At 39.2% G+C, this 26,390-nt stretch overlaps 1 protein-coding gene across 2 annotated transcripts in view; it reads right to left on the bottom strand.

The window, feature by feature from the left end:
- Positions 1-25,800, bottom strand: part of fgf11a (fibroblast growth factor 11a) — a 97,332-nt gene extending 71,532 nt beyond the window's left edge. Inside the window, exons 1-2 of one of the 2 annotated variants that reach the window (XM_067401796.1) lie at positions 24,315-25,800; positions 5,262-5,282 (exon numbers count right to left, since the gene is read on the bottom strand). In XM_067401796.1, coding sequence (XP_067257897.1) covers positions 5,262-5,282; positions 24,315-24,507 — 214 coding nt within the window. In that variant the 5' untranslated portion in view covers positions 24,508-25,800. The remainder of the gene's footprint in view (positions 1-5,261; positions 5,283-24,314) is intronic. The other variant, XM_067401797.1, reaches the window with a different exon arrangement.
- Positions 25,801-26,390: the final 590 nt, after the last annotated feature.

Below are 26,390 nucleotides of genomic sequence, written 5' to 3'. Positions count from 1 at the left end.
CACACACACACACACACACACACACACACACACACACACACACACACACACACTATACTCCCTTTCTTACTGTATATACATTACAATGACGAAATACTAACTTATAGCCACTACATTACAATTTAAATGTGACCTATTATGCAAAATTCACTTTGACATGATTTTTGAACATAAACGTGTGTCGGCAGTGTGTGTACACAACCACCCTAAAATGGTACAAATCCATCCACTTCTTTTTTTATATTCCCCAGAAATCATAAACAGTTGCTGCGTCCCAATTCGCATACTATGCGTCCTAAATAGTATTCGAAAAAAGAATTAGTATGTCCCAAATCGTAGTATGTTGAAATGAGTATTCCAAAGATACCCGGATGGTGTACTTTTTCCGGTTAGAATTCGAAGTGCAGATCCGTGCACACTTCTAACGGCTAATATTGCCCATAACACATTGCGCTGTGGATGAGGATTCGATTAGAACTACAAATACGAATAAAAAGTGTTTAAAAACTACAAACATGACGGACGTGCGAAGTACGACGGTTAAGATAAAGGGGCTTGAATGATTAATAAGCAGTGTCTAACCTGTCAAAAAGATATTTATTAAATTTTATCCACATTATATTTCATCTGCAACAGCATTGTGAACTTTTATAACGATGTGTTTGGTCATTAACTTTTAAATGCATCATTATGCAAAGATGAGGAGAGTTCTCTGCATGAAAGACTCATGACTGGCAGATCAACGTGCGACTACATTTCTCTCCGAAACGGTAGGAAAATAAATTTAATTCAATGTGGAGGATTTTAACTGTGACAAGATGATTGACAGGGTAGTTTAAACAGTTACAGGTTGAGTAACTAAGCAACAGAACGTCCGTTAAAGACGCAGTTATGACGAGGTGATATGTCCCAAAACTTGCATACTCTTCTACTACACACTCAAAAGTATGTACTTTTTCTTTACAAAAACAGTACATACTTTTAGGACGTAGTATAAGTAGGTGAATTGGGACGCAGCATGAGTCTCAAAATGTTTTTTTCGAAACATTGTGACGTCACAATGGAACAGGCCCCGCCCACTACTGGTGATGGAATCTGCCCATTCACCCCTGTGACGACCAGGGCGGGCGAGAGCCGTGAGGGAACGGCGCTTGAGTCCCTCACGGAGGAGCTCCGGGAGCATAAAAGGAGGAGCGACCGTGGAGGACGAGAGAGGACCAGGCCTGGATATTATTTTATGTTTTATTGTGTTTGTGTGGCCGGCAGACGTCCGCGAGGGTCTTTTGTTTTTGTTCTTTGTTTATTTTGGATTAAAGTTTTGTTGAATGTTCGCCGGTTCCCGCCTCCTTCTTCCCATTTACGAACTGTGTTAAATTGGTGCCAAAACCCGGGAGGAAGGAGGGACATGCTGTCGGAGAGCCCTCGCTGCTGAGGGGGATCGCGGTGCTGCGGAGTTCGGGCAGCGCGGGAGTGAAGACCGCGAGAGGCTGCCCGAGGCGGTGGAACTGGAGCCTAGTGAAAGGTGGGACGGACAGCTCGAGGCCGTGCCCCTGGGACGAGGTGGGGTGGCTGCCGTCCAAGAGGGAGCGGAGGAGTCGCCGCCGTTCGCCGTGGGCCGGAGCCTGCTGCCGTCCGCCATAAAGGGGAGGAGCAGGGAACGGGGGACTCGCTGCCGGCTGCCCTCAGTCGGAGGAGCCATCGCCGGCCGCCAGGAGGCGGTCGAGGATCGGGCCGTCCACCGAGCGTCCAGTGCCACCGCATGGCACCGCGAAGAAGAGCCTCTCGGCAGGCTGAGGACCAAGCGGCAGTGTGTCGGGGAACCGGACCAAGAATTTTTTTTTTCTTTTTCCTCTCTCCCCTCTCTCGTCCTGTCGCTCCCCTTGCTTCCGTCTCCTTTCTCTCGTCTCGTCTGTCCTTACCCCCAGGTGCTGCGGCCGCTGAGACAGGCCCCGGGGGGGGAGTAGAGCGCAGTCTCGGGAGTACCCCCTGGCCTGCGAGGGGCGATGGGGGTATGTGGCGACCAGGGCAGGCGAGAGCCGTGAGGGAACGGCGCGAGGCCGGTGGCGCGAGTGTTAATGAGCATCACCTGGGAGGCGCACCGGCCTTGAGTCCCTCATGGAGGAGCTCCGGGAGCATAAAAGGAGGAGCGACTACCGTGGAGGACGAGAGAGGACCAGGCCTGGATATTATTTTATGTTTTATTGTGTTTGTGTGGCCGGCAGACGTCCGCGAGGGTCTGCCGGCATTACTTTCGTTTTTGTTCTTTGTTTATTTTGGATTAAAGTTTTGTTGAATGTTCGCCGGTTCCCGCCTCCTTCTTCCCATTTACGAACTGTGTTACAACCCCCATGTGTTCACTTGCCACGGGGGCATATGAACGCTTTGGCGGCGCAGCATTGACAAGTGTTACTAGTATCTCATTTAGTATTTGAAATATTTGCTCTGGCTCTTGATTTTTGTTTATTTTGTTGCGTTGTTGTCGTCTGTTGTCATTGTACAAGCAGGATGTGGCGGTTGGTCGTGTGGTATTTGTCCCGCCCCTCCTGCACTGCGATTGGACAGCTGGGTAAAACGTAGTCTCAGCCTTAGACGTCACGCCCACGGACTGTTGGCTGAATGTCTGATGCAGATGGCACACTTATCTGGAAACACTTCGGGAGTTTCGAAGTCGTTATCTGGTTGGTTTAATTATACAGGATGTCTGGGAGACGTGTGTGCCGCGTGCTTTAATGCTCCACCTGGAAACAAATGCTGTGACACTAAACCCCCTTGTGGAAGAACGCGGTTGTGATTACAAGCGCTTACCAGGATCAACTAAATTCTGGATTTTCAAAAGTATGTGAAGTTCGCGGCTTCATTGTTGCTGTAAACTTGCAGGCCGGTCTGTTATTGTAAAGTCGATGTCCCTACATTTTCACGCCCCTAAACATGACGCGGAACAAAACAAACTGTGTTTGGTTGTTTTACATGTCAGTCAAACGTCCTCTTAAGCCGGGGACACACCTAACGATTAGCTGAAACATTGTAAGACTGAACTGAACACACATACCGATTGTTTCCTTCGACTGGAGCCGATTTTAATCGTTGACAGTCGGAGAAGAACACAAACGTTTATGATTGAGACCGCTGCTAAGCATCACACTGTGCGCGGGATCTTGAAAATGGATGTAAACAAACAGCTGGCCCTCTTCATCTGCAGCTATATTTGTGCGGAAAATAACTAAAAAAAGAGGAAAAACGCGCAGGATATGTGTGAGGTCCTGGCTGGAGAGGCAACATGGATTTGTTCTCTACAGAGAGAATTTGAGGTGAGTAAACAAAATCTCAATAATAGGTAGAATATTTGTAATTCATATGCTTAAATCTATTTTTAGGGCTTGCACTCCGGTGGTGTCGGCCGTTGTTAAGCAACGATAAGCTGCGATCCTCAATGAAGCTTGTTCGACTTGAAACGGCACTGTACAGACCATTACATTACCACAGAAGTAACGTTAACTTTATACTACCACAATGCGACCTCAAAGGGCACTTTCACTTTTGCGATCAAAGGGGCAGGGCTCTTTATATTCTCTCTGTATATATTGTATCAACTGTTAATTTTGTATCCGTATCAGATAAATAATATTGGCTGGTGCTCCAGGACACTCGCCCAATGCCATCTATGGATAATCCGGCCCTGTACATTACCTGACACGTTCAAAGCTTCTGCAATAGCAGCCCAGCTTCTTTCCTTATCGCTTCTATTATGGTATTCCTTCGAAGATATGTTGTATTCGTACTCTTGCCAGAGTTCAACCCGTTTTTCTTCCATACCGGTTGTCCAATGTGTTTTTATGTTTCAAACGTTTTTGACGCCATTTCGCCGCTTGTTTACAATCGCCTGACACAGTCTCCAAGGAAACAGAGACGTCATCGGTTGCAAATATTATGCTGCCTTCACGTGCTCTCAGTGCTATTGTAAAGATGACTTTCCTCGTGTAAAAAAAAAAAAAAACCGAAACTTGAATGCGATTTGCTCATAATCACTACTTCAGAAGTGGGAATTATCAAATTTGAGAAGAATCTTTGTGAGGAGGACTGGCAATGACTGTTTCTAAAATTCGAAGACTAGAATCGTTGAACCCCGACTGAACGCAACTGGCTCTGACTCGGCGCGATTGGACATGATCAGTCGTAAGTATCAAATTACATTCATAATCGGGCTTACAATCCTTAGGTGTGTCCCCGGCTTTAGGCAGTCCTTGGCCAATGAAAGTTGCGATAATGCCTAGACCTTCTGCCATCAGTCTGAAGGTCTGGCTCTGCGCGAGACTAGGTAAAAAGTGACAGTGATGAGCACTGCATTTTACCAAAAGCTGAACATTCTTCCACTCTCGACCATACAAAAACACAGAGCGCTCAGTGTGAAATAGATGCTTAGCACCTCATCATGCTGCTGGTGTTTTAAAAACTCAGCGGTGCCATTAAAAACAATTGAAAAAATGCGCTAGCCTCGGGAAAACTATGCTTTGGTGGAAACACGGACTAACTTTTAAAAAAGTTAGTTTTCAACTGCCTACGTCTCACGTTTTTAGATGCAAAGACGTGTTGTGTGTGAATGGCCCCGAGTGGGAGGAAAAAAAACATGGTCTGTTTAGTGTGTTTACATAGGAAATAATGGAAAAGCAGTGAATGTAAAAATCTTGTAAAAAGGGGCATAATAGGTCATCTTTAAAATACCAGTTTTCTATTTTGATTTATTTTAATATGAAATATGTTCATATTAAACATTTTTATTTGAGCAAAACTAAACAGTAGTGATTAGCAGTTATGACCTGTCCAACAAAACACCTAAACAACAAAACTTTGAAGAATGTACAATCAGAGTCTGTTAAAATCACTGAGGTAGGTAAAGTGAGGTCACTTAAATGTTCAGTGGAGTCTAACATACATCTAGGGAAAACAATGCTAAATGCATATAAATAGCCACTTATTCCTTTCACAACCACCTCCTTATTTCACTCCACCATTTCTCTAGTTGTGTCCAGGGGGAGCTCATGCTTGAGCCCCTCTATTTAGGGACAGAAAGATGTACTTGTCTACCCTTTACCTTCTATAGATTTACCCAAAGGGTAAACTAGTGTTTAGATCAACCCTGAATTGAATTTTCAGACATCATTTGGAGCTTCTGAATGGATTAAGACTAGCCTTAATGAACTGGAACTACATCCATCCTGCCTCTAAGGCTAAACTGAGCTCACTTATCATGTGTGTGCATGTACCTGGACATTCTTCAAGTTTTCCTAGAAAAAAAAAAAGATAATTAAAAATGTCATAGCACGAAAAATCTTTTGAAATAAAATAATTTGATGTCAAACTAGAAACTTTGTTATTTGTTGGTATATAACTAAACATTTCCAGATTGCTGCCAAATGCCATGCTGTTTCTGGAAGTGGGAACACTTTTAACAAGGTCCCTGATCACATCAGTCTAACCTTGAGAGATTTTGCATCACATTTCAGTGCAGATTCCTTTGTGATCCTGACACAATTCAATGTAGCCTTTGCAAAGAGGCTGTTATTGAATGACAAGGCAGCTGTATAAAACACATTTTCTCATTTCACATGAGAGAAATTTACAGTGAAGAGAAACAACAGCAAAATGCCCATTTAAAAAGGGAGAGTGTAAAAAATGGTTCACAATCACATATTTGGAATTTTGATATACTGTAAGACAGACAGGCAGACAGACAAAAGGTGTTTACCACACACTATCTACAGTTATGCCAAAAGCTGCTCATTTCCTTGCGATCAATACACACATCTTTATTTCTTTCTGTGTATGGATGGGCAGATCATATTTTTGCCATTCTTCACTCATCCCTCATTTTTTTCAGGAAATATATCGATAAATGTTTTCCTACAGAAAGACTGGAAACCCTACGGGCTATCTGTCAGTATGAATATGTTCAACTGTTTTAGATTTATGTGCATGAAGTGAACCTGTTTGCGTGAGAGAGCTTAAAGGGAGTTTAAATATAGCTTGTTAATTTTATTTCACAACCTTTCTAAAAAAACAATTTTTGTTTATATTTAAATTTAAATTTGTTGACTCCACAGTATGCGACCATGCAAACCACATATATACTGTACACACAATCATATATATGCACACAACAACCAGCGTCTACATGCAACTGCACTCACCGCTTTGCACGCACATACATCACCCAGGAGAAACACACACATGCATGCTCATGAACACACACGTGTCTGAGTCAGTACCATACCGATGTACAGAAAACCCATGCTCTCTGTAACTACAGTGTACTTTTGACAGAACTCAAATACAGTGAAGTCATACTACTGTTTCATGTCTCATTTATTCTAGTTGAGTTTATGTGTTACTTAGAGGGTTCGTTCACCCAAAAATGAAAATTCTGTCATTAATTACTCACCCTCATGTCATTCCACACCTGTAAGACCTTCGTTCATCTTCGCAACACAAATTAAGATTTTTTTGATAAAATTCAGTGAGGGCCTCCATTGCCAGCAAGTTAATTTCCTTTTTCAATACCCAGAAAGCTACTTAAAAGATATTTAAAACAGTTCATGTGACTACAGTGGTTCAACCTTGATATTATAAAGTGACAAGAAACCCATTTTGATGAAATCCGAGAGCTTCTGACCTCCCTACACACAGCAATGTCATAACCAATTTCAAGTCCCAGAAAGGCAGTAAAGACATCGTTAAAATAGTCCATGTGACAACAGTGGTTCAACATTATTGTTATGAAGCGACAAGAATACTTGTTCTGAAGATTAACAATGGTCTTACTGGTTTGGAACAACATGAGGGTGAGTAATTAATGACAGAAATTTAATTTTTTGCTGAACTTTAAGAGTCCACCTACATTTTATTACAGAAAACTATATAGTCCTCATAAGAAAGGACATTCCGATTATTCCTAACATTGGGAGCAGACGATTTGAAGTCCAACAGTAACTTTCTGAATGCTGTGAATTTGTAACTGATGCTTTGATGGTTGGACTCGTTTAAAAATGGATGAATGTAGAGATGCAACTTCTCATGGTAGCAATCTAATAGCTACACTCTGAGAAAACTTTGTAAAAAAAAAAATAGGGCCCAATGTACTGCTATAATATAAAGACATTTTCTGCACTGATTTTACCCATATTTTGGATAATGCATTGCATGGTGTTGCATTTTAGGTTGAAGGAAATATCTGTAAAATTAACAGATAATGTCCTGGCAGAAAACTTTCAGTACCTCCTTTTTTTCTAAGGATTTTTTTTCTTACAGGGTTGCAAGTCAACATCATGGTTTTCTGTTTATTTATTTTTTAACCTGAGAGACAAAAGAGCGCGATGACCTGGCCAAAGTCACAGACTGTTGAATGACTGATATACACATATGCAAACTACGAGTGTGTGTAAGTTCAAAAGAAGTCTTTCCCCTACTCCAACACAGCTGTTATCAAACCTGATTTGTAAAATTGAAATGTGAGCAGAAGTACACACACATGCACATAAGCTCTCACACACACACAAGAGACACCGGATTAATCGGCCCAGCAGGTGCTTCTAGTGGAATGTACGACATGTGAGTTTCCTTGTATGAGGTGCTGTGAGTGTTTGTATGCATGTGTGCGTGTCTTTCTGTCTACGCTTGTATATTTGATCCACAGAGAGATTTAACCTGAGACTCAAATCCCAACAACCTAACACCTCTCTGGAACACAATGACTTTTCTGTTTTAGGACACCGTGCTCTAAATGCATCAAGTGTGTTTGTTTGTGTGTGTTAAAGGGGAATGAGGGCTCATGGGAAGGTGCTAAACAGGTTTGCTGTGAGCATGAAAACTTTAATTGTGTTAAGTCAATATACTGTAATAACTAACTTAAAGTGACTGCTTTATTATATGCGTGAGAAAGTGTTAGTCAAGTGATACAGCTTTCAATTAATGCACAGGTTCAAAAATCCTGTCTAAATATTTTTCTAGTAAACTAAGCAAACGTATTACTTGACATATGCACATCCATTTTCTTTTTACAGAAAAGGAAATACACATGATGCTTGAGCTACAGAATTTTCTGTTTAAGGTACAAAATCAAAAAGTTGCATTCAAACATGAATAAATGCATTACAGGCAGCAAGTGCAGCATATTACAAACACTAGTATATGTTTATATTCAATTGGAACAACAAAAAGAAGAATTACTGTAATGCAATTTAAAAAAATGAGGTTCTGGGAATTTAAGAGTTCCTCCCTGGTCAACAAAAGTTGAATTCATTAAATACGATGAAATATATCATATAAATTCAAGTTTTGTGGCATTTCAAATCTATCTATACACATTGCAACACCACATCTTTTCTCACAGTGTTTCAAACGGTTCCATAAATGATTTGGTCTCTCTAAACCCCTCCTTTCCAAGAGCATACACCGCTCTGATTGGTCAGATGGCCTAGTCTGTTGGAACACTTCCATAGTGCTCAATTTTCGCACACTAATTTTGTACTTTGTTTATTTGTACTTACTAATTTTGTGCATTTAGTTACCACTATGGGTTCAAGTATGCTATAAGTGGTAACTAAATACATTTTTTAAATACAGAGATAGTATATTAAAAGCACATTTTAGTTCATATTCATGTGTCTCAAATGTTGAGTAAACTTAGATGTCCTTAATATTATCTTAAGAAGTACTACAGAAGAATTTTTAGTATATTAAGTACAATGAAAATAGAGCACTTAAAGTACATTATGGAAGTGTACTTTTTTTTCACCTTGGCAGCGCTTGTCAGGAAATAAGGATACTCATAATAACTAGTTAATCATTAACCAACAGTAAAAATATTAACCAATTAATACTATCAGTTAAAAAGTAATATAAGTTTTGAAGTAATTTTTCAAGATATTTTAAAACATTGACTGCATGGTTAAAAAATACACTACACATGTAAAATTGCGTTTTTGAGAGACAAAAAAAAAACAAACAAAAAAAAAAACTGATAAGTATATGAAATACTGGCAAATACAGCAAAATGTTTAAAAACATTATAAACACTATAAACATAGCTATAGGCTATTTTAGTTCCCCTCATTCCACAATAAATCCTTTCAAATTAACTGTATTTAGAACAGAACAAGACTGAAAAATATAATAGATAATTAAAGTCAAGCCAAATCTAATTAATTTAAAGAGAAACTGAAACATAAACCGGCGTTGGGCTCACATAGCCTACCTCTCTCATTCAGCACTAATCCAGATGTTTCATAAATCGCAATGTTTTTGTATGCTAAACTATTATTTATTATGTATAGACTTTGTGCTTCAGTCGTGTTCCAATAACGTGTATCCAATATCATCCTACACATGCGGCCCACAGTGAGGCGGTGGTCACGCTGAATGGCACAGATTGTACCTATGGATTATTTAAATTGAGCAGTGTAACTTTTTATATGTTTTGTTAAAGGTGGCAGAGGATGTTTTCGATGACTAAGAAACCAAAGACTGTTACTGAGTTTTTGAAATGAGCGCATGCGTAAGAACAACCCCCCTCCTTCACAGCTCATTTCGAGGGAACGCCTCCCAAAACTCGTGCACGGGTATTGGAACACGAGTGTTTACCACCGGCATTCGCTGTGTCGTGTTAGTGGATTCATTATGTCGGACTCACCGCAGGTAACTCATAATCTGCAGTTACTCCTGTCTCCTGACAAAAACACTGCATGCAGCGCCTGTGGAGTGTGGAAAGTTACTGGAGCGCACACATCTCTCACAAGGAACGTCACAGCAGTGATTGACAAGCCAGAGGGCCAATCGTTTATGCGATGATCACACAAATGATTGGCTGATGTTTTTAAGGCCCTACCTCGTGCACAGATTATGTATATTGATATTATTCCTTTCAGTGCACCTAATAAATAGTCTTTTATCAGTTAGTAAAGACAGTTTCAAGTAATATTGCAAAAATGTATAAAACAAAACATCCTCTATAGCACCTTTAACTGTATTCTGTTATCATTTTTTGATAATAGCAAAAAACCCAAGCTGCGATGTCAACTTAACTTCGTCAAGTTGATCACCTGCGCAATCACTTACATTTTTCAATATTTTTCATGGGTCACAGACACTTATCCATTCTAATTGTACTTCATTCTAATTTAATCTTGTCGGTTAATAGTTAATGATCGGTAAAAAATATGAAATGAATATCCCTAGTCAGAAACGAAATGCCTATCACAATATCTAAATTTCAGCTCTGGGGGCTTCCTCAGCACTTGATACACAGTGATACGAACAATGCCGTTGGGTTTTCTGTATCAATTTGAGCCCGAGTCCTCATGCTTCTGTAGTACATCAAAGTGGATTTACTTTGGCAGCGCAGAACATGTCGATAACACTGGAACTGCTGACGACTCGTTTCAGAAATCATTTCTTTCTTTAAGGAGACAATAACTCCATTTATCGTTCACTTGATTTTTGAAACAGCTATATTACACACTGCATAAAAGCTTATATTCGATCAAGCACAATAGGGGCATTTTATGTTTGAATTGGAATTCAGCATCCTGTTTGCTAATTCAAAAAGAATTTGAAATCTGAACTGAATTTCGAATTTAAAAGGCATTCTCAATTCAAATCTGAATGGTTACAGTTGTTCTGATGCAAGCCTCAGGTTATGGGTAAAAACTTTCAAAAGCTTCGCCTTGTGTGTGATCTAAATTGTTCAGTACATCTGTTCTCTCTTATGTTGGTTTAAGGTTACACTACTCCTTAAAAGGAAGGTGCTCTCAGTGTGTTTGCGTGTTTGTAGATGCTTTAAATTGTTGATGCCTGTTCCCTTGTTAAGTTGGTCATCTTGTGTTGGGTTACACCACCCTAAAAAGAAGATGCTCTCAGTGCGTTTCTGTTTACGTGCGTGACCTCTGCTTGGCAGGAAAGCGTCGAGGTCACATTAAGAGTCCACGAACTAATCCAACTAAAACACGCATACATAACAACAGCAGTATGTCTCTGTCCCTTTGACAAAGGAGAGAATATTGGATCCTGCTTACAACCACATCCAGAAGTCATACAAAAACCTTTCATGATCTCACCTCAGGCATTCAGATCACTCCTCTGTACTGTTAATCTCTGCATATCAACTGCTTCTAAAAGCATGAAAAAAACAGACACAAATGCTGACATAATATTGCCAGAGGGGCTGTCAAGTGTTAATATGTATCAAGCATCAAGCTTCTGGTACAGAAGAGCTACAGGAATACACATTTCTCATTGGCTGAATAGATGATGGGGTTATCTCCAGCACATTAATGGTTTTACCCAGCCAGAAATCTCAAGGCTTACATCTAACCCACTCTCCTAAGAATTATAAGAAGCATCATAATCTTTGGCAGTAACGTATTTTTTTTTTTTTTTTGGCAGTTGTAGCCTAATGGTTAGAGAGTCAGACTACACTCTAAAAAAATGCTAGGTTAAAAACAAACCAAGTTGGGTTGAAAATGGACAAACCCAGCAATTGGATGGTAGGGTTAAATGTTTGCCCAACCTGCTGGGTAGTTTTATTTAACTCAACTATTGTTTAAAAATTACTGTATTACTTAATTAAAATTAACCCAAAGTATGTTGGAAATGAACATTTATTAATGTTCAATGAATAATTATTAAACAATAAACATTTATTAAATTGCTTATTAATGAATTTATATTAATAAACTATTAAACTATTAAATTAATAAAATATTAAAGCTTATTAATAAACATTCACCTTTTGTCTATTATTGTTGCCTCTAATTGCATCTGGGTTTAATTTCCCAACTATTTGGGGTTCAGTTTAAGCTAGCCATATAGCAATTTTTAAACAATAGTTGGTTTAAATAAAACTACCCAGCAGGTTGGGCAAACATTTAACCCAACCGCTGGGTTAAAACAACCCAATCGCTGGGTTTGTCCATTTTCAACCCAACTTGGGATGTTTTTAACCCAGCATTTTTTAGAATGTAGTGACCACAAAAGGTTGTGGGTTCGAGTCTCAGTACCAGCAGGAAATGTAGGTGGGTGGAGTAAATGAACTAGGTAACACTTGAGTAGTGATGCATTTTATGACTGTATTCAGAGTAAAAATGATGACTGATTACGTCTCAGACACACGATAATGTTCTTTACAATTTGTTATGCTAATCTCATTAGGTAATTATTGATTAGCTAATAAGGAACTATCTTCTAAATTTAATATTATTTACTGATTAGTTAAGCTTGTTTCTATATTAGATAATAGTAGTAGCTGAAGTGTTAATATAGTACTACTCATTAGTCCTGCATTACTTCCTACATAGTTACTTATTAATGATGGACCATTATTCTAAAGTGTTACCCAAAAATCTTTACTTTCATAATCAATAAAAGTGGAAGGAAGAAAATTGCCTTAGCTGCTTGACCTGGAATATTTTGGTTGACTTGCTATACTTTTTACTGACATTCCTTTTTGAATCCTCTATTCCAAAAAAAAAGTGAAATATAAAGAAATTATACCCACCATATGGTGCAGAGCTGCTATGCTGACTTATGTGGTCGCACATTGTAATATTTCCAGCATTTGTCATTTTTTTTAATTGATGAGGCTCTTGGTTGCTGTCATTGTTTGTGTTTAGCTAGCTGATCTGTGTCCAAAAAATCTTTATTATTCTGCAAAAAGGATATTTCAGCAAAAAAAAAAAAAAAAAAATTAAATTGTCATCATTTACTCTCATTTAGTTCAAAACCTGCATTGCTCTTTCGTCTGCAGAAAACCGAATAAGATATGAGAACTCTTTTATTTATTTATTTATTTATTTGTTTTGTACCCTATATCAAATTTCATTGTATTGGTAAAACAGTTTAAAAATGTATCAAAATATCTTATTTTGTGTTTCACAGAAGAATGTCAGTCATACAAATTTGGAACAACATGAGGGTGAGTCAATTATGACAAAATTATCCCTTTAAAACTATAACTCTCTAGGACATTACTATAGTCAGAAACTTATATTATGGATAATGTTAAAGGTGCCCTCGAATGAAAATTTGAATTTAGTTTTGTTACGTAACAGTCGGGGTATACGCCCCAATATTTGCATATGCCAGCCCATGTTCCCAACATTATGAAAGGCATTAGACAAGGGCAGCCAGTAACGTCTGGATCTGCACAGCTGAATCAACAGACTAGGTAAGCAAGCAAGAACAAAAGCGAAAAATGGCAGATGGAGCAATAATAACTGACATGATCCATGATATCATGATATTTTTAGTAATATTTGTAAATTGTCTTTCTAAATGTTTCGTTAGCATGTTGCTAATGTACTGTTAAATGTGGTTAAATTTACCATCGTTTCTTACTGTATTCACGGAGACAAGAGCCGTCGCTATTTTCATTATTAAACACTTGCAGTCTGTATAATTCATAAACACAACTTCATTCTTTATAAATCTCTCCAACAGTGTAGCATTAGCTGTTAGCCACGGAGCACAGCCTCAAACTCATTCAGAATCAAATGTAAACAATATAACAGAATACAATACTCACATAATCCGACGCATGCATGCCGCATGCATGACGAACACTTTGTAAAGATCCATTTTGAGGGTTATATCAGCTGTGTAAACTTTGTTTATGCACTGTTCAAGGCAAGCGCGAGCTCCGTGGACGTGGAGCAGGAGAATTAAAGGGCCAGTAGCCCTGAATCGGCTCATTTATAATGATGCCCCAAAATAGGCAGTTAAAAAATGAATTAAAAAAAATCTAATCTGGGGTATTTTGAGCTGAAACTTCACAGACACATTCAGGGGACACGTTAGACGTATATTACATCTTTTTAAAAAAAAGTTCTAGGGCACCTTTAAATTAAGCATGTAAACATGGAACTGGTTAAAAAACTTCCTACAGCTTTAACTTCTTTAGGGTTTACATTTCAGAGAATCTTTCTGTGGGACATAATATGTTTTGTAGTAAACTAAATTTACTACAGCAAATGACCAAAACACACATTTAAAAATAACAATGTAACAAACAAACAAACATTTTTGTGAGAAGCAAGGAGGTCACCCAGACTCTGGTTCCCCAGTTTAATTTATATGTGCCTGATGAAAAACATCTAGCACTCAATCAATATAAAACAAAGCGCTAGGCAGTGACCTACCACTATCCTGGGATGGAAAAAACAGTGACAGAAAGAAATAAAGAGGAGGAGGAAACACTATCTATCAAACAGCAGAGCTTATGATGGATGTTGTAGAGTTTCAGGCCAGCATTAACACTTACACATGCTCCAATAACAGATTTAAAAGCACTATTCAATAAAACACCACTAAATCCCATAAACTCACACTATAGGCTATACATTATGGTATATTAGAGTCCTTTTATGAAGGATTGTCATCAGATATTATTTTATCACAACCCTGACGGGAGATTTTAGATTTGTGACACTCTGTAAATTCACAGATGCCACAGGTTTATTGATATGGAACATTAACTAAAATTAATAGATGCTGTAGAAGCATTAGTTCATGGTTAGTTCAAATTTTCTCAAATTTGACATTGTTGCAGCACCTCTTTTCCCAGTCTGTCAGTAACGCTCTGTTTAGTTCCTGTCTCTATGAAGCCCCTCCTTCTGAAAAGCACAGTGTGCTCTGATTGGTCGGCTAGACTAGTGTGCTGTGATTGGCCAACCGCTTCCAGCGTGTTTGGGAAATGTCACACCCCTTACCATAACCGTAAGTTTCAACACACTACTAACTAACTCAACCAGGTCTCGTCCCTTTTATTTTGCATAGGCTTTGGGTGGGAATTATTTAAATGAAGAATATTTTGACACATTCGTTCCCAGAAGAAAACTCAAGACTACAATGGAGGCATTTCAGGGAGTTCAGAAACAGTGCGCACTGAAGAACTCCCTTTGGTGTGACTTTGTGCTTTATAACTTTACAGAGCTTTTTTCATGCTCAAACGGCAATATTACATGTTAAAGAAAGTTGAACATGTAAAAAAGTCCTCCAACATTATTTAATGCAAAGCGAACTAACATAAACATGAACATTTTCATTAATTAACAAAGTTTAAAAATATATTCCTCATTGTTAGTTCATGTCAGTTAATACATTAACTATTGTTAACAAATGAGACCTTATTGTAAAGTGTTACCATCCATATAAAAAAGGTAAAAATATGATGACCAAGCACTCCTTTTGCCAAACACAGACCAACAAAACACTTCATTATAGTAAAGCTGTTAATCTGTGAGCACACAATGCAGTAAAAAAAAGAAAAAAGAAAAAAAAGAAACACAATAGGTGAATACATGTCACCTGGGCTGCAAACAGCCAAAAAAGAAAGAATTATATCCACATACACACACACACACAGTGGACTGAGCTTGAAGGCAGTAGTCTACAGTTGCCCCATAACAGCAGGACAATAGCCCAGAAACAGTGCAGACAACTTCCCTATTATACACTCACAATGACTGTCTGTGCCACTGTCAACACGAGACAAACAGCCCTACCCAGTCGACATCATTACAACTTTAGACTTGAAAGAATGTGGAGAGAGAAAACACAGGAGAGCATGAATAAGAGGACAGGCACACAATAAGAAGAGATGCTACACACTAAGATAATGAGAAAGAAGGAGAGTGTGGCAACGGTCCTGGGTGAGATTAGGAATTGTAATGGATAGTGTTGGAAAAAAAGATGAATGAAAAGAGGAGAGCAGGACAGGAGAGTGTTATTGATGAATCAGAGGGTGTTAATAAGAGGCAGACTGTGCGGACGAATGAATCACCCAGTAACAATGAAGTGCTCCAACGATCTGCAAACACCGCAACGCATACAAATATCCGTTATCAATTGCTAGTTGTCCTCCTGTCGCTTAACACACACACACACACACACACACACACTTGAGCTAAAAGGATAATCTTTACAAAAGGATCATGCTTAGCTTGTCCCGTGGGTGAAGAATGTGTGTATGTATGTGTGTGAGAGTGTGTGTGATGAGTCTCTGATTAGGACACTTTGCATCATTATAGTTTCCTGATTAAAATCCCTTTCACTATTTAAAAGAGACAAATGAACTCACAGCTCAAGATGTGTGTGTGTGTTCTGCTGCAGTGTTTGGATGGGGGGGATGCGGATGACCTTGTTAAATGCTGAGTGGGCTTTTGTTATTGTGATCAGTGGCCATCGGTGGTCATTAACACAAGATGACACAAGACTTCAGGAAAACTGATTTAATCAGTCATACAGTCAACATCATGAGATTCTATACTCTATTTAGATTTTTTTTTGTTTATCTAAAAGGTCTAAATAGACCAACAAAAATATATCAGCTTTCAGTACCAGTACTGAAGGGGTTCCATCCATCCATCCATCCATCCACTCACCCACCCACCCACCCACCCACTCACCCACCCACCCACCCACCCACCCACTCACCCACCCACCCACCCACTCACCCACCCACCCATCCATCCATCCATCCATCCATCCATCCATCCATCCATCCATCCATCCATCCATCCATCTACTAGTCACTTTGTTAGGTATGTAGATGGTAGATGGGTACTCAGTGGTCATAAAAGGATGGGCATGGTCAGCAACAATACTCAGGAAGGCTGTAGCATTAAAGGATGCTCAATTAATACTAAGGGGCCCAAAGTGTGCCAAGAAAATAATCCTACACCATTACACTTCCAGCAGCAGCAGCCTGAACCATTGATACAAGGCAGGATGGATCCATACTTTAATTTTGTTTAAGCCAAATTTTGACCTACCATCTGAATGTCGCAGCAGAAATCCAGACTCATCAGACCAGGTAAAGTTTTTCCAATCCTCTATCGTCCAATTTTGGTGAGCCTGTGAATTGAAGCCTCAGTTTCCTGTTCTTAGCTGATAGGAGTGGAACCTGGTGTGGTCTTCTGCTGCTGCGGCCCATCTGCTTCAAGGTTCATCCGGTTGTGCATTCAGAGATGCTCTTCTGCAGACCTCGTTTGTAACGAGTGGTTATTTAAGTTACTGTTGCCTTTCTCTCAGCTCAAACAGCTCTCGAACCAGCATTGTGAACTTTTGTAATGGTATGTTTGGTCATTGTCTTTTAGATGCATTATTATGCAAATTGCAAACACAAGGAGAGTTCTCCGCATGAAAGACTCATGACTGGCAGATCAACTACATTTCTCGCTGAAATTGTAGGAAATAAAATTAAATTGAATATGGAGGATTTTAACTGTGACAAGATGATTGACAGGGCAGTTTAAACGGTGACAGGATACACTTTATTAAGAGAGAGAGCGGTCCATTAAAGACGCAATTATGATGAAGTAGTATGTCCCAAAACTTGCCTACTCTTCTGCTACATGCTTTTTCTTCACAAAAACAGAACATACTTTTAGGGCATAGTATAAGTAGGTGAATTGGGATGCAGCACATGTCTACAGTACATGCCTAAATGCACTGAGTTCCTACCATGTGATTGGCTGATTAGATATTTGCATTAACAAGCAGTTGAACAGGTGTACCTAATAAAGTGGTCAGTGAGCATATTCATTTGCAATGTTCCACAAATAAGGTACTAATAAAGGTAACTTTTTTGCACATTCTCTCTAATGGGTTGTTTTCAGTCACGTGGTTCTCGAGACGCGCGAAATTCCGGTGGAGGGCAAGCAGTGAAAATTAGAATGGAAGAGATGGGAAAAAGTCAGTTCTGTGCTGATTTTGACAGAAAATCACAACATATGTTGGACGTGATACTTATGTTATGAAGAGGAGCGACATTTCCACTGAATTGAAAGACTTGACTGCCATCGAGGAGGTAGATATAGAGGATGTGAAGCTGCCGTAACGCCGTGTTCAGTTCTAGTCTGGGTTTGTTTACATCGCGCTGCCTTTCTGCAAGTGATGTTAAGGGCAGTATTTTAATTTTCTGTCATGATTGTGAAAAATGTCGCCATTGTTGGTCATTTATGCTGAATCGAGAACTGTAATAGGAACTCACGATATCGTTCGGGGGAAAAAAAACTAATACAATTTTTTGCCTTGGTTGAGAAGGTGAGACGACTAGCAAATGTAATAATGTCACTAAATAAACCCACTATCTTTCACTCAAAATAAACACATACTGTACTTAGCTGAGTTTTGTATTTGGTTTTTGTGTAATATTTAATTAACATTGTTTGTGAGTATGACTCACTCGCTTTATAACTTGCACACAGCCACTTCAAAACTGTTGATGAGCTTCTATAGGTTTGATTTCGGTTGTCATTTGTTGAAATAAATACAAAAATACAGTGTGTCGGTGTCTGTCCCTGAATGTGACCCTCCGATTCTCCTTCGTACGGTGGCCGAGAGAGCTCAACGCGCTGCAAATGAGAAAACATCTTCATCAGTTTGACAACACATGCGCTGCAAACTCCACAACACTTACAAAAAGAAAAACGCGCTGCAAATAAAGAAAACATCTTCATCAGTTTGACAACACATATGCGCTGCAAACTCCACAACACTTACAAAAAGAAAAACGCGCTGCAAATAAAGAAAACATCTTCATCAGTTTGACAACACACGCGCTGCAAACTCCACAACACTTACAAACGGTGAAACGCGCTGCAAATAAAGAAAACATCTTCATCAGTTTGACAACACACGCGCTGCAAACTCCACATGTTTTCTTTATTTGCAGCGCGTTTCACTATTTGTAAGTGTTGTGGAGTTTGCAGCGCATGTGTTGTCAAACTGATGAAGATGTTTTCTTTATTTGCAGCGCGTTTCACTATTTGTAAGTGTTGTGGAGTTTGCAGCGCATGTGTTGTGGAGTTTGCAGCGCATGTGTTGTCAAACTGATGAAGATGTTTTCTTTATTTGCAGCGCGTTTTTCTTTTTGTAAGTGTTGTGGAGTTTGCAGCGCGTGTGTTGTCAAACTGATGAAGATGTTTTCTTTATTTGCAGCGCGTTGAGCTCTCTCGGCCACCGTACCTTCGTGGTCATATGGGAAAGTGAATATTTACAAAAACAACATTAAAACTAGTTACATTTACACGCTTCCAACAAAGAAATGCATCGACTTCTGTCAGCTTGTTAAACATTTATTTTATTTGGACATTTTCTACAATACGACGGCTAAAGCAGCAGCGCGTGACTGTTTTCATGGTAACCAGATCAACATGAACGGAATTCTACAAAAATGAAGTTAAAACACCAAATTATCACTCAATAGGATAAAATATCTTCTCCTCCCTGCAAACGATAGCATGAAGAATGTGAATATTTAACCAATTCAAAAACAAAAGGTAAGGTATCCATATTCATTTCAGTATCAGCAGACGCAAAACGCTATAAAAGGCGACAACTTTTAAAGTTAAAAGTTATAAAAAACGGTATAAGATATGTAAACGATAAAAACACCTTCTGGGTTCTCGATTTTAACGATTTGAGCAACCATAATCAACGCAAAACATACGAATATTGAGTTTTTGATAGGATTCCTATATAGAAACATCACTCCCTGCCCTCCGGACACATTCGCGCAGCTGCTGTGACGTCACGTGAAACCAACCTATTAAAGTATATTACCTTACTGAGACTAAATTGGCCAAAGAAATGTTCCACAGTTAAAGATTTACATGTAAAATTGCCCATCAATTTGACCCCTTGCACTGAACACAACAAACATTCCTCTTAGCCACACAATTTTATTTCAACAGCTAATTATTTAAACATGTGAAACTTTCTTTAGTGGACAACCCAAGGCATGACAGATTTAATAAGACAAAAACAAAAAGCAGAAATATAAAGAAAGATGGCTTGAATTTTGTGTAAGATGCTCTTATTCAGAAAAGGGAACTACAGAAGTAGACAGCACTCCATGAAGTACACACTAAGCAGCTCTCTCTCTTTCTCTCTAGTTTTTTGCTGACAGGTGAAACTGTGCTTTTGAAGAGGTAACACTATATAAGTGCTCTCTCTCTCTGATCCTCTCCATCAAAAGGCAAGCAAAATCATACAGTCACCGTTAGCATAACAAAAGCACAGGATGTGAGCTTTACTGCAACAGCCCAGACTATACATATCACCCCAAAATGACAGAAAACATTTCTTCCTTTACTGCGCCAAATACCACCAACTGCCACAATTTTTCATAGACGTAATTACCGCTTGGCATTAGGCACTTTGCGGCAGCAGATGCTGTGTTACGGGAGTATGGTTTCCATGACGATTACTGTGATTTACTTGAGATACACGTGTCATAAATATCCCACCCTGGTGGCACACACACACAGCTGGGCTCTTATGAAAGATGGGACCCTCAGGAGAGTGGATTTGTGAACGACTGAATATACTGTATGGGTCCAGGTTTGAGAGTAGTCTAGTTCAGTGTTTCCAAACTTTTCTTATTTTATGTATCCACAAAATCCTTCATCAGTTTGGCTCAACTACCCCTTCATCAACACCATCATCAGGATCATTATTGATATTATTAAAAATCACCATTATTACTTCACTTTTAAATGAAAACAGACTTATAATATATTTCCTGCAACCTGCTTAAGTATCTCCCAAGGTACACATACCCCAAGTTGGCAATCATTAATCTAGTCCAAAATTAACCCCAGTGAGAAGAAATACTACCCAGGTCTCACCTGTACTTCTACATAAGCAACATAAACACAATCCCAGGCAGTTCTTCAAACCATTATTAGCTGTGTTTGAAATGTGCCATGGGAAGCTCACGGTTCTATTTTAAAATTGCATTAAATGTTCCTTCAGGTCATGCAAAGTACTGTACTTTGCATTAAAAAATAAATTACCCATTTACTGTGATGAAACCCTTCCCATGTTTTAATCAGAAAGCCAGAGGGATCATGAAGTTAAATAAGTGTTGTTATTATAACTGAAGCTAAAAAAAAAAAAAAAAAAAAAAAATCTAGTGGTTAAAAAACAAAACTGCATGTATGCTTTTGTGGAAGAAGAAGAAGAACATGTTTTGGTTGTGCTTCATCTTTACATGACTGTATGGATGAATATGGTTATCCTACTGCTCATAAAACATTCACTACTATGTTTAAGAGATATAACCATTGTAGAAAGGATCTCAAGCTGACTCACTGAAGACGTTACTGTAGCTTTACCCATTAATAGACATAGTACTTCCTTGAAAATAAGCACAGCGCTACAACTAAAATAATAAAATGACCCCTCACAATAGATAATTCTTTACAATGAACTCTGTTAGAGAGCTACATATGGCAATTAATCTGTTCAATAAATACATTTCTCACCTGTTGAGTAATAAAAACGTTTTTACAACATCCGTACATCTGGAAAGTCAAGCCAATGTTGATTCTGGTTTTATTACAAGCAGTGTTGCGTTCTCTTTTTGCTAGCAGAATCTCGTCTGTTTGACGTTTGTTTAGAACAAGTGATTCCCCGGAGATTGGAGATTTAGCTGCTTCATGTCAACCTTTACATGCATCAAAGTAGCCGGAGCAACTTTTCTCTATTTACGGAAATGACAAGATACACACAGGTGAGTGACGTACAGTTTGTACACAATTTCCCACGAAAACCATCCAGACAGGTCTAAAATATAAACACTTATAACAGATTTATCATAATGCAGTGGTTCCCAAACTGGGGTATGCGTACCCCTAGAGGTACGAGAGGTGAAAGAGGGGGTATGCAAACAAAATTTTTTTCAAAGTTTTTCCATTTATATCATTCTACACTTCCTTAAAATAACATTAAAACTGAGTATGTATTTCAAGTAGGCAAAATGCCATAAATACATAACATCCAATCAAACCTACCTCATCTTTTGCGGTCAAAACTGACTGCATCCAGGCAAGCAGCGTGCATATGATAGGTTGCGTGCAGAGTCTTCTGCCTTAGTAGATCGTGCTACATTACTGCCGTTTTCGGCAATATAAAAGTGTGGATGTAGCACTTACTAGCATGAAAAACAAATAGCCTATAGACAGACTGTGCATTGAGATCGATTTAAAACTCGAACTCTCTTCAATATAAAAACATGTTCCTGTGTTCTTCTTTTTAATGTCGATCATTTATAATACAAGCAATAATGCAATAATGCATTCCCAAATATCCACACAATAGCACATGTGACATTTATTTTATATGACAGTTCAACAAACAGAAAGATGATATTAAGTGATGTACATTTTAAACACAGTCCTGTCAGTATTGTTTGCTCTATTTTGCAACAAAATAATAGTTCCAACGAATGCCACAGGAGAACTGTTGTTCATCTCCAGCAAAGTCCCTTTAAGACTGTGTATAAAGTCATTGGTCTCCTGAACAAATCTGCAGCTTTAAACAAATTGTGAGAGCCATTGATTCAACGACTCATTCATAAATACAGCCACTTGCTTCATTACTGAACGAATGAATGAATGAATGACTTGATGACTCACTTATAAAGACAGTGATTTACCGCCACCTCCTGGAGGTTTTCGTTTAATATTTAAAAGTATCAATTTGTTTTTACTATCATTGCATTTTTCTCTATTTAACTTTTTAACTTTTTTTTTTTATTATTTAAAACATAATTTATTTTATAAAGGTAAATATGCACTGGGAGCTATGGTATCTTTAACTTGATGTACTAAAAAAAAGTAAAACTGAATTAAGAATTAAAAACTATATAGACAATTTAAAAAAAAACAATTTGAAAAAACAAAAACAATTTAAAAAACAACAAAATGACTAAAACAAACTGAAATGAAAATGAAAACATAATATATATAACAATAAAAACTATACTGAGTCAGATGCATGCTGCATAATCATATTCATTCAACCATAAACAGTCACTTCCTATACCTTATATTTTTTTATGAATAATTTTAACTTCTGCTCTAGATTTTATAATGTAGTTTATACTTAATATTGTGGCTCTTAATTCTTGGGATAGTCACTTTGGGAAAAAAGCATCTGCTAAATGAAAAAATGTAGATGTCAATTTAGCATTTGTCCACTTTATCAAACTCTACAGTATGTGTTTCCACAGAAAAAAAAATCTATAAAATTATGTAGGGGCAAAATTATGCTTTTGTTTCATAAATAAAAATACATTTATATAAAAATTAAACTTTTCATAAAGCTTACTTGACTGTACTCAAAGGGGGGGAACGTCTTTGCAAAATGCATTGTGATCCCTCAGGAAAGATTAAGACACACACAAAAACAGTTATTATTCTTTTCCACATCTGTTCTCTCAAGATATCTTAAAATAAAAGCCTCAAGTCCTGTACCTGCCTCTTCAGTTAAATTATTTATTCAGATAGGGTAAATGTCTCATTAGGGGTTAATTATGTAAACATATGACCCCCACACAAAGGAACGCAAATACCTTCACAAACACATGATCTCTAGCGGTGGGTTGGGAGACAAAGAGGAGGGAAAGACTGGAACCGCTCGTAAATAAGGCTGTGACGTTTTATGTGCATGCATAGGATCGCAGCGTGTATCGGGTTCATCGGTGATCGTAAATGAACAGGTGTTGTCAAAAGCATACAGAGACATGCAGCGAAATGATCAGAACGATTACAAAGTGACATGTGTGCCTCTGGGTTCCAGACTCAGATATCAACTATATCAACAAACGCTCTTCAGGAGAGACTAGACAATAGTCAACCTTCAAAGTCTCAAGGATAACATTCACTCATACACAATATGACACACAGTGGAAATGTCCATTCTTAAAGTGATAGTACAACCAAGCACTCACTTCGTTCACAACATGTACGACTTACTTTCTTCTGTGGAAAACAAAAGAAGATATTTTGAACAATGTTTCAACTGTTTCAACAAAACAAGTTTGAACCCCACAGACTTTCAGTGAATGGACAAAAAAAAAAGACTGAACCTTGTCAGTTATCTTCTTTTGAGTTCTTCAGACAAAAGAAGCCATACATTGACATGCTGGTGATTAAATGATTTATTTAATTTGGTAAATGTCATGCCAAAAGCAAGGAGAACCCCGATTGGTTTAGTTTTGATAAATCCATACTTTCTGTACAGTCAAAAAAGATTTCATTTGTGAACTACTATGATCTCAGAGGTCCTTCAAAACCAATCTTTCATCAGTCAACATGTCATAACTCACAGAGATTACTTCTTATGTCCATGCCAGTTCTATTTATACATTTTGCTAATGCCACCCTCACTACTTGAACTCAGTGGAAACGCACAGACTTAGAATAGAGCAGAATTTGGCAGATTTGAAGATTGGTTTTAGGGTGTTTTGGACAACTCACCGGGTCTTTTTTCCAGCTTTCTTCCTCGACTGCTGCAAAGCCGGACTTTGGAGATGAGGATGAGGATTTGTTTCTGGCAGAGCGACTTGTTGCTCTTGGGACAAGGCTTACGTTTGTTGGAGACCTGCCGGTTGGCCTGGGGGTCCTTGACTTCCCTGCGCTGTCGGATCAGCGAGCTGGCGAGGGCAGCCATTTTGCCGTGCCCTGCTCACCCTTGGGGCGCAGAGGGCGTCAGTGGGCCGCCCACCTGTCCGATCACCCAGGGCCACGTAGGAGAGGAACAGGAGACGGCAGATGTTTGGAGTACAGCGGGGTCTCCCACAATAACCAAGGGGAGAATGCGTCACAACTTGCAGGATGCGGAACAAAAAAGGGGCTTGGTTTAGAGGGTTAAAAGGGGGAGGGGCAAAACACTTGTGAAGTTCACAATAAACTTTATTTGTTTCTTTGGCTATCAAAATAGTCCCCGGAATGCAGAATTCCTGATGTTGTGATCCTGATGAACGGCAGCTGTTGTTTTTGGGATTCTTTGTTGTATTTCAGGTCTCGTTGCACAGCATATGGACTGGAAAAGTGTCAGCAGATGATCCATGGAGTCGTACTGGAATTCTGAAAAAAAAGTAAGCCATTACAGCAGCACCATCCTCTCTCTGTCCAGCTCTATTCCCTGCAGATCCAAGCTCCTAGAATCCCTGGCCTCTCACGTCCCTCCAACAATTTAGTTTAGGATCGATCTTTAGAATACACCTGGATCAGAAATCATTCTGAGAGTTCAGAAAAAAGGCATAAAACGTCCACTCGTTTTATCCGTATGGTTCCACATATCAGTGGGATCCCCGGAAAACAGAGAAGGATGCACAAAACGAACAAGCTAAAAAAATACAGATCCTACGGAGAAAAGCAACAATATCCTGAGACAATCTCAGTGAAACTCCATTACCTGATTCCAAAGTATCGCATCCATGACACTATGATTGCAAAAATAGAAAAACAAAGACAGACAAGCTGAGTAAAAGTCAAAAACTGGTGTCGTCAACCCTGGACCTCATATCTATGGGTGATCAGATGGATAAGGATGAAAGGAATCGGAAGTTCTCTCCCTTCTCAGTCCATTCCCCTTTTCTCCCTCTCCCCAAGCTCCCGAGAGAGGGTTTGTAAATTCCAGCGGCTTCTGCAGACAGAGGTGACATTCATGAGCGAATGAGTGCAGGAGAGCGGAGGGGAGCACCAAGCCTCCCCCAGACTCCCGTAAGGCAACCAGACGGCGAGCGCTGAGGAACCCGTAGCTCCGTGTCCTTCACACCACTTGAGAGGAGAGGTGGGAGGGAGGCACGGATGGAGGGATGAAATGGAGGAATGTTAAGGATAAATGCTGCACATATCTGTTCGTCCCGCTTCACATGCTGTAAAGGTCCCGTTTAAAGAAGGTCCCTTCTAGGCTGTCCCAGCACTCCTGTCTTCTGTTTTCACTGCTGAAAGTATTCTCACCCCTGCAGGCGAGCGTAACTGAGTCTCCTTAGCAAGGCACCTCTGAATATGTGTGAGAATGAGAGAGTTTATGTGTGTGTGTGTGTGTGTGTGTATGAGAGTGATTGAGAGAGTGTGTGAATGTGTGACTCTCCGTCTCTCTTTTTTGCTCTCCCTCCCGTCCCCGCTCACAGTGAGTTACGGAGCCAACACTGGCAACATGCTTTGCTTTACTCCCTCGTTCTCTCTTTCCATCTCTTTGTAAACCCTCCCCTTACCTTTTTCTGCCCTCCCTCTCTGTCACTCAGAACCCTCCTTCTTTTCTGATCACTCAAAAGCCCTCCTTCTCTTCATGTCCTCACACCCACCCCTCTCATTCCTCTTTTCCCTCCCCCTTTTCTGTTCTCTCTCTCTCCTCGTTGGGTGCCGTTGTGGTCGGGAGCGTTAAAAAATTAAACCTGCCTCATGCTTCCTTAAAGCGACAGATGAGACAGAGAGAGCGATAGAGAGAGAAAGAGAGAGAGAGAGTGCAAGAGCGAGTCCTTATTTACACTCTGTACCACAAACACACATGCCACTTAAAGTAACAGATATTAACTAAATAAAACG

The sequence above is a fragment of the Chanodichthys erythropterus genome, chromosome 11 (genome assembly GCF_024489055.1).
Source record: "Chanodichthys erythropterus isolate Z2021 chromosome 11, ASM2448905v1, whole genome shotgun sequence".
NCBI lineage: Eukaryota > Metazoa > Chordata > Actinopteri > Cypriniformes > Xenocyprididae > Chanodichthys > Chanodichthys erythropterus.
Note: the sequence above shows the minus strand (reverse complement) of the source record. Positions and strands in the feature narration are given on the sequence as shown.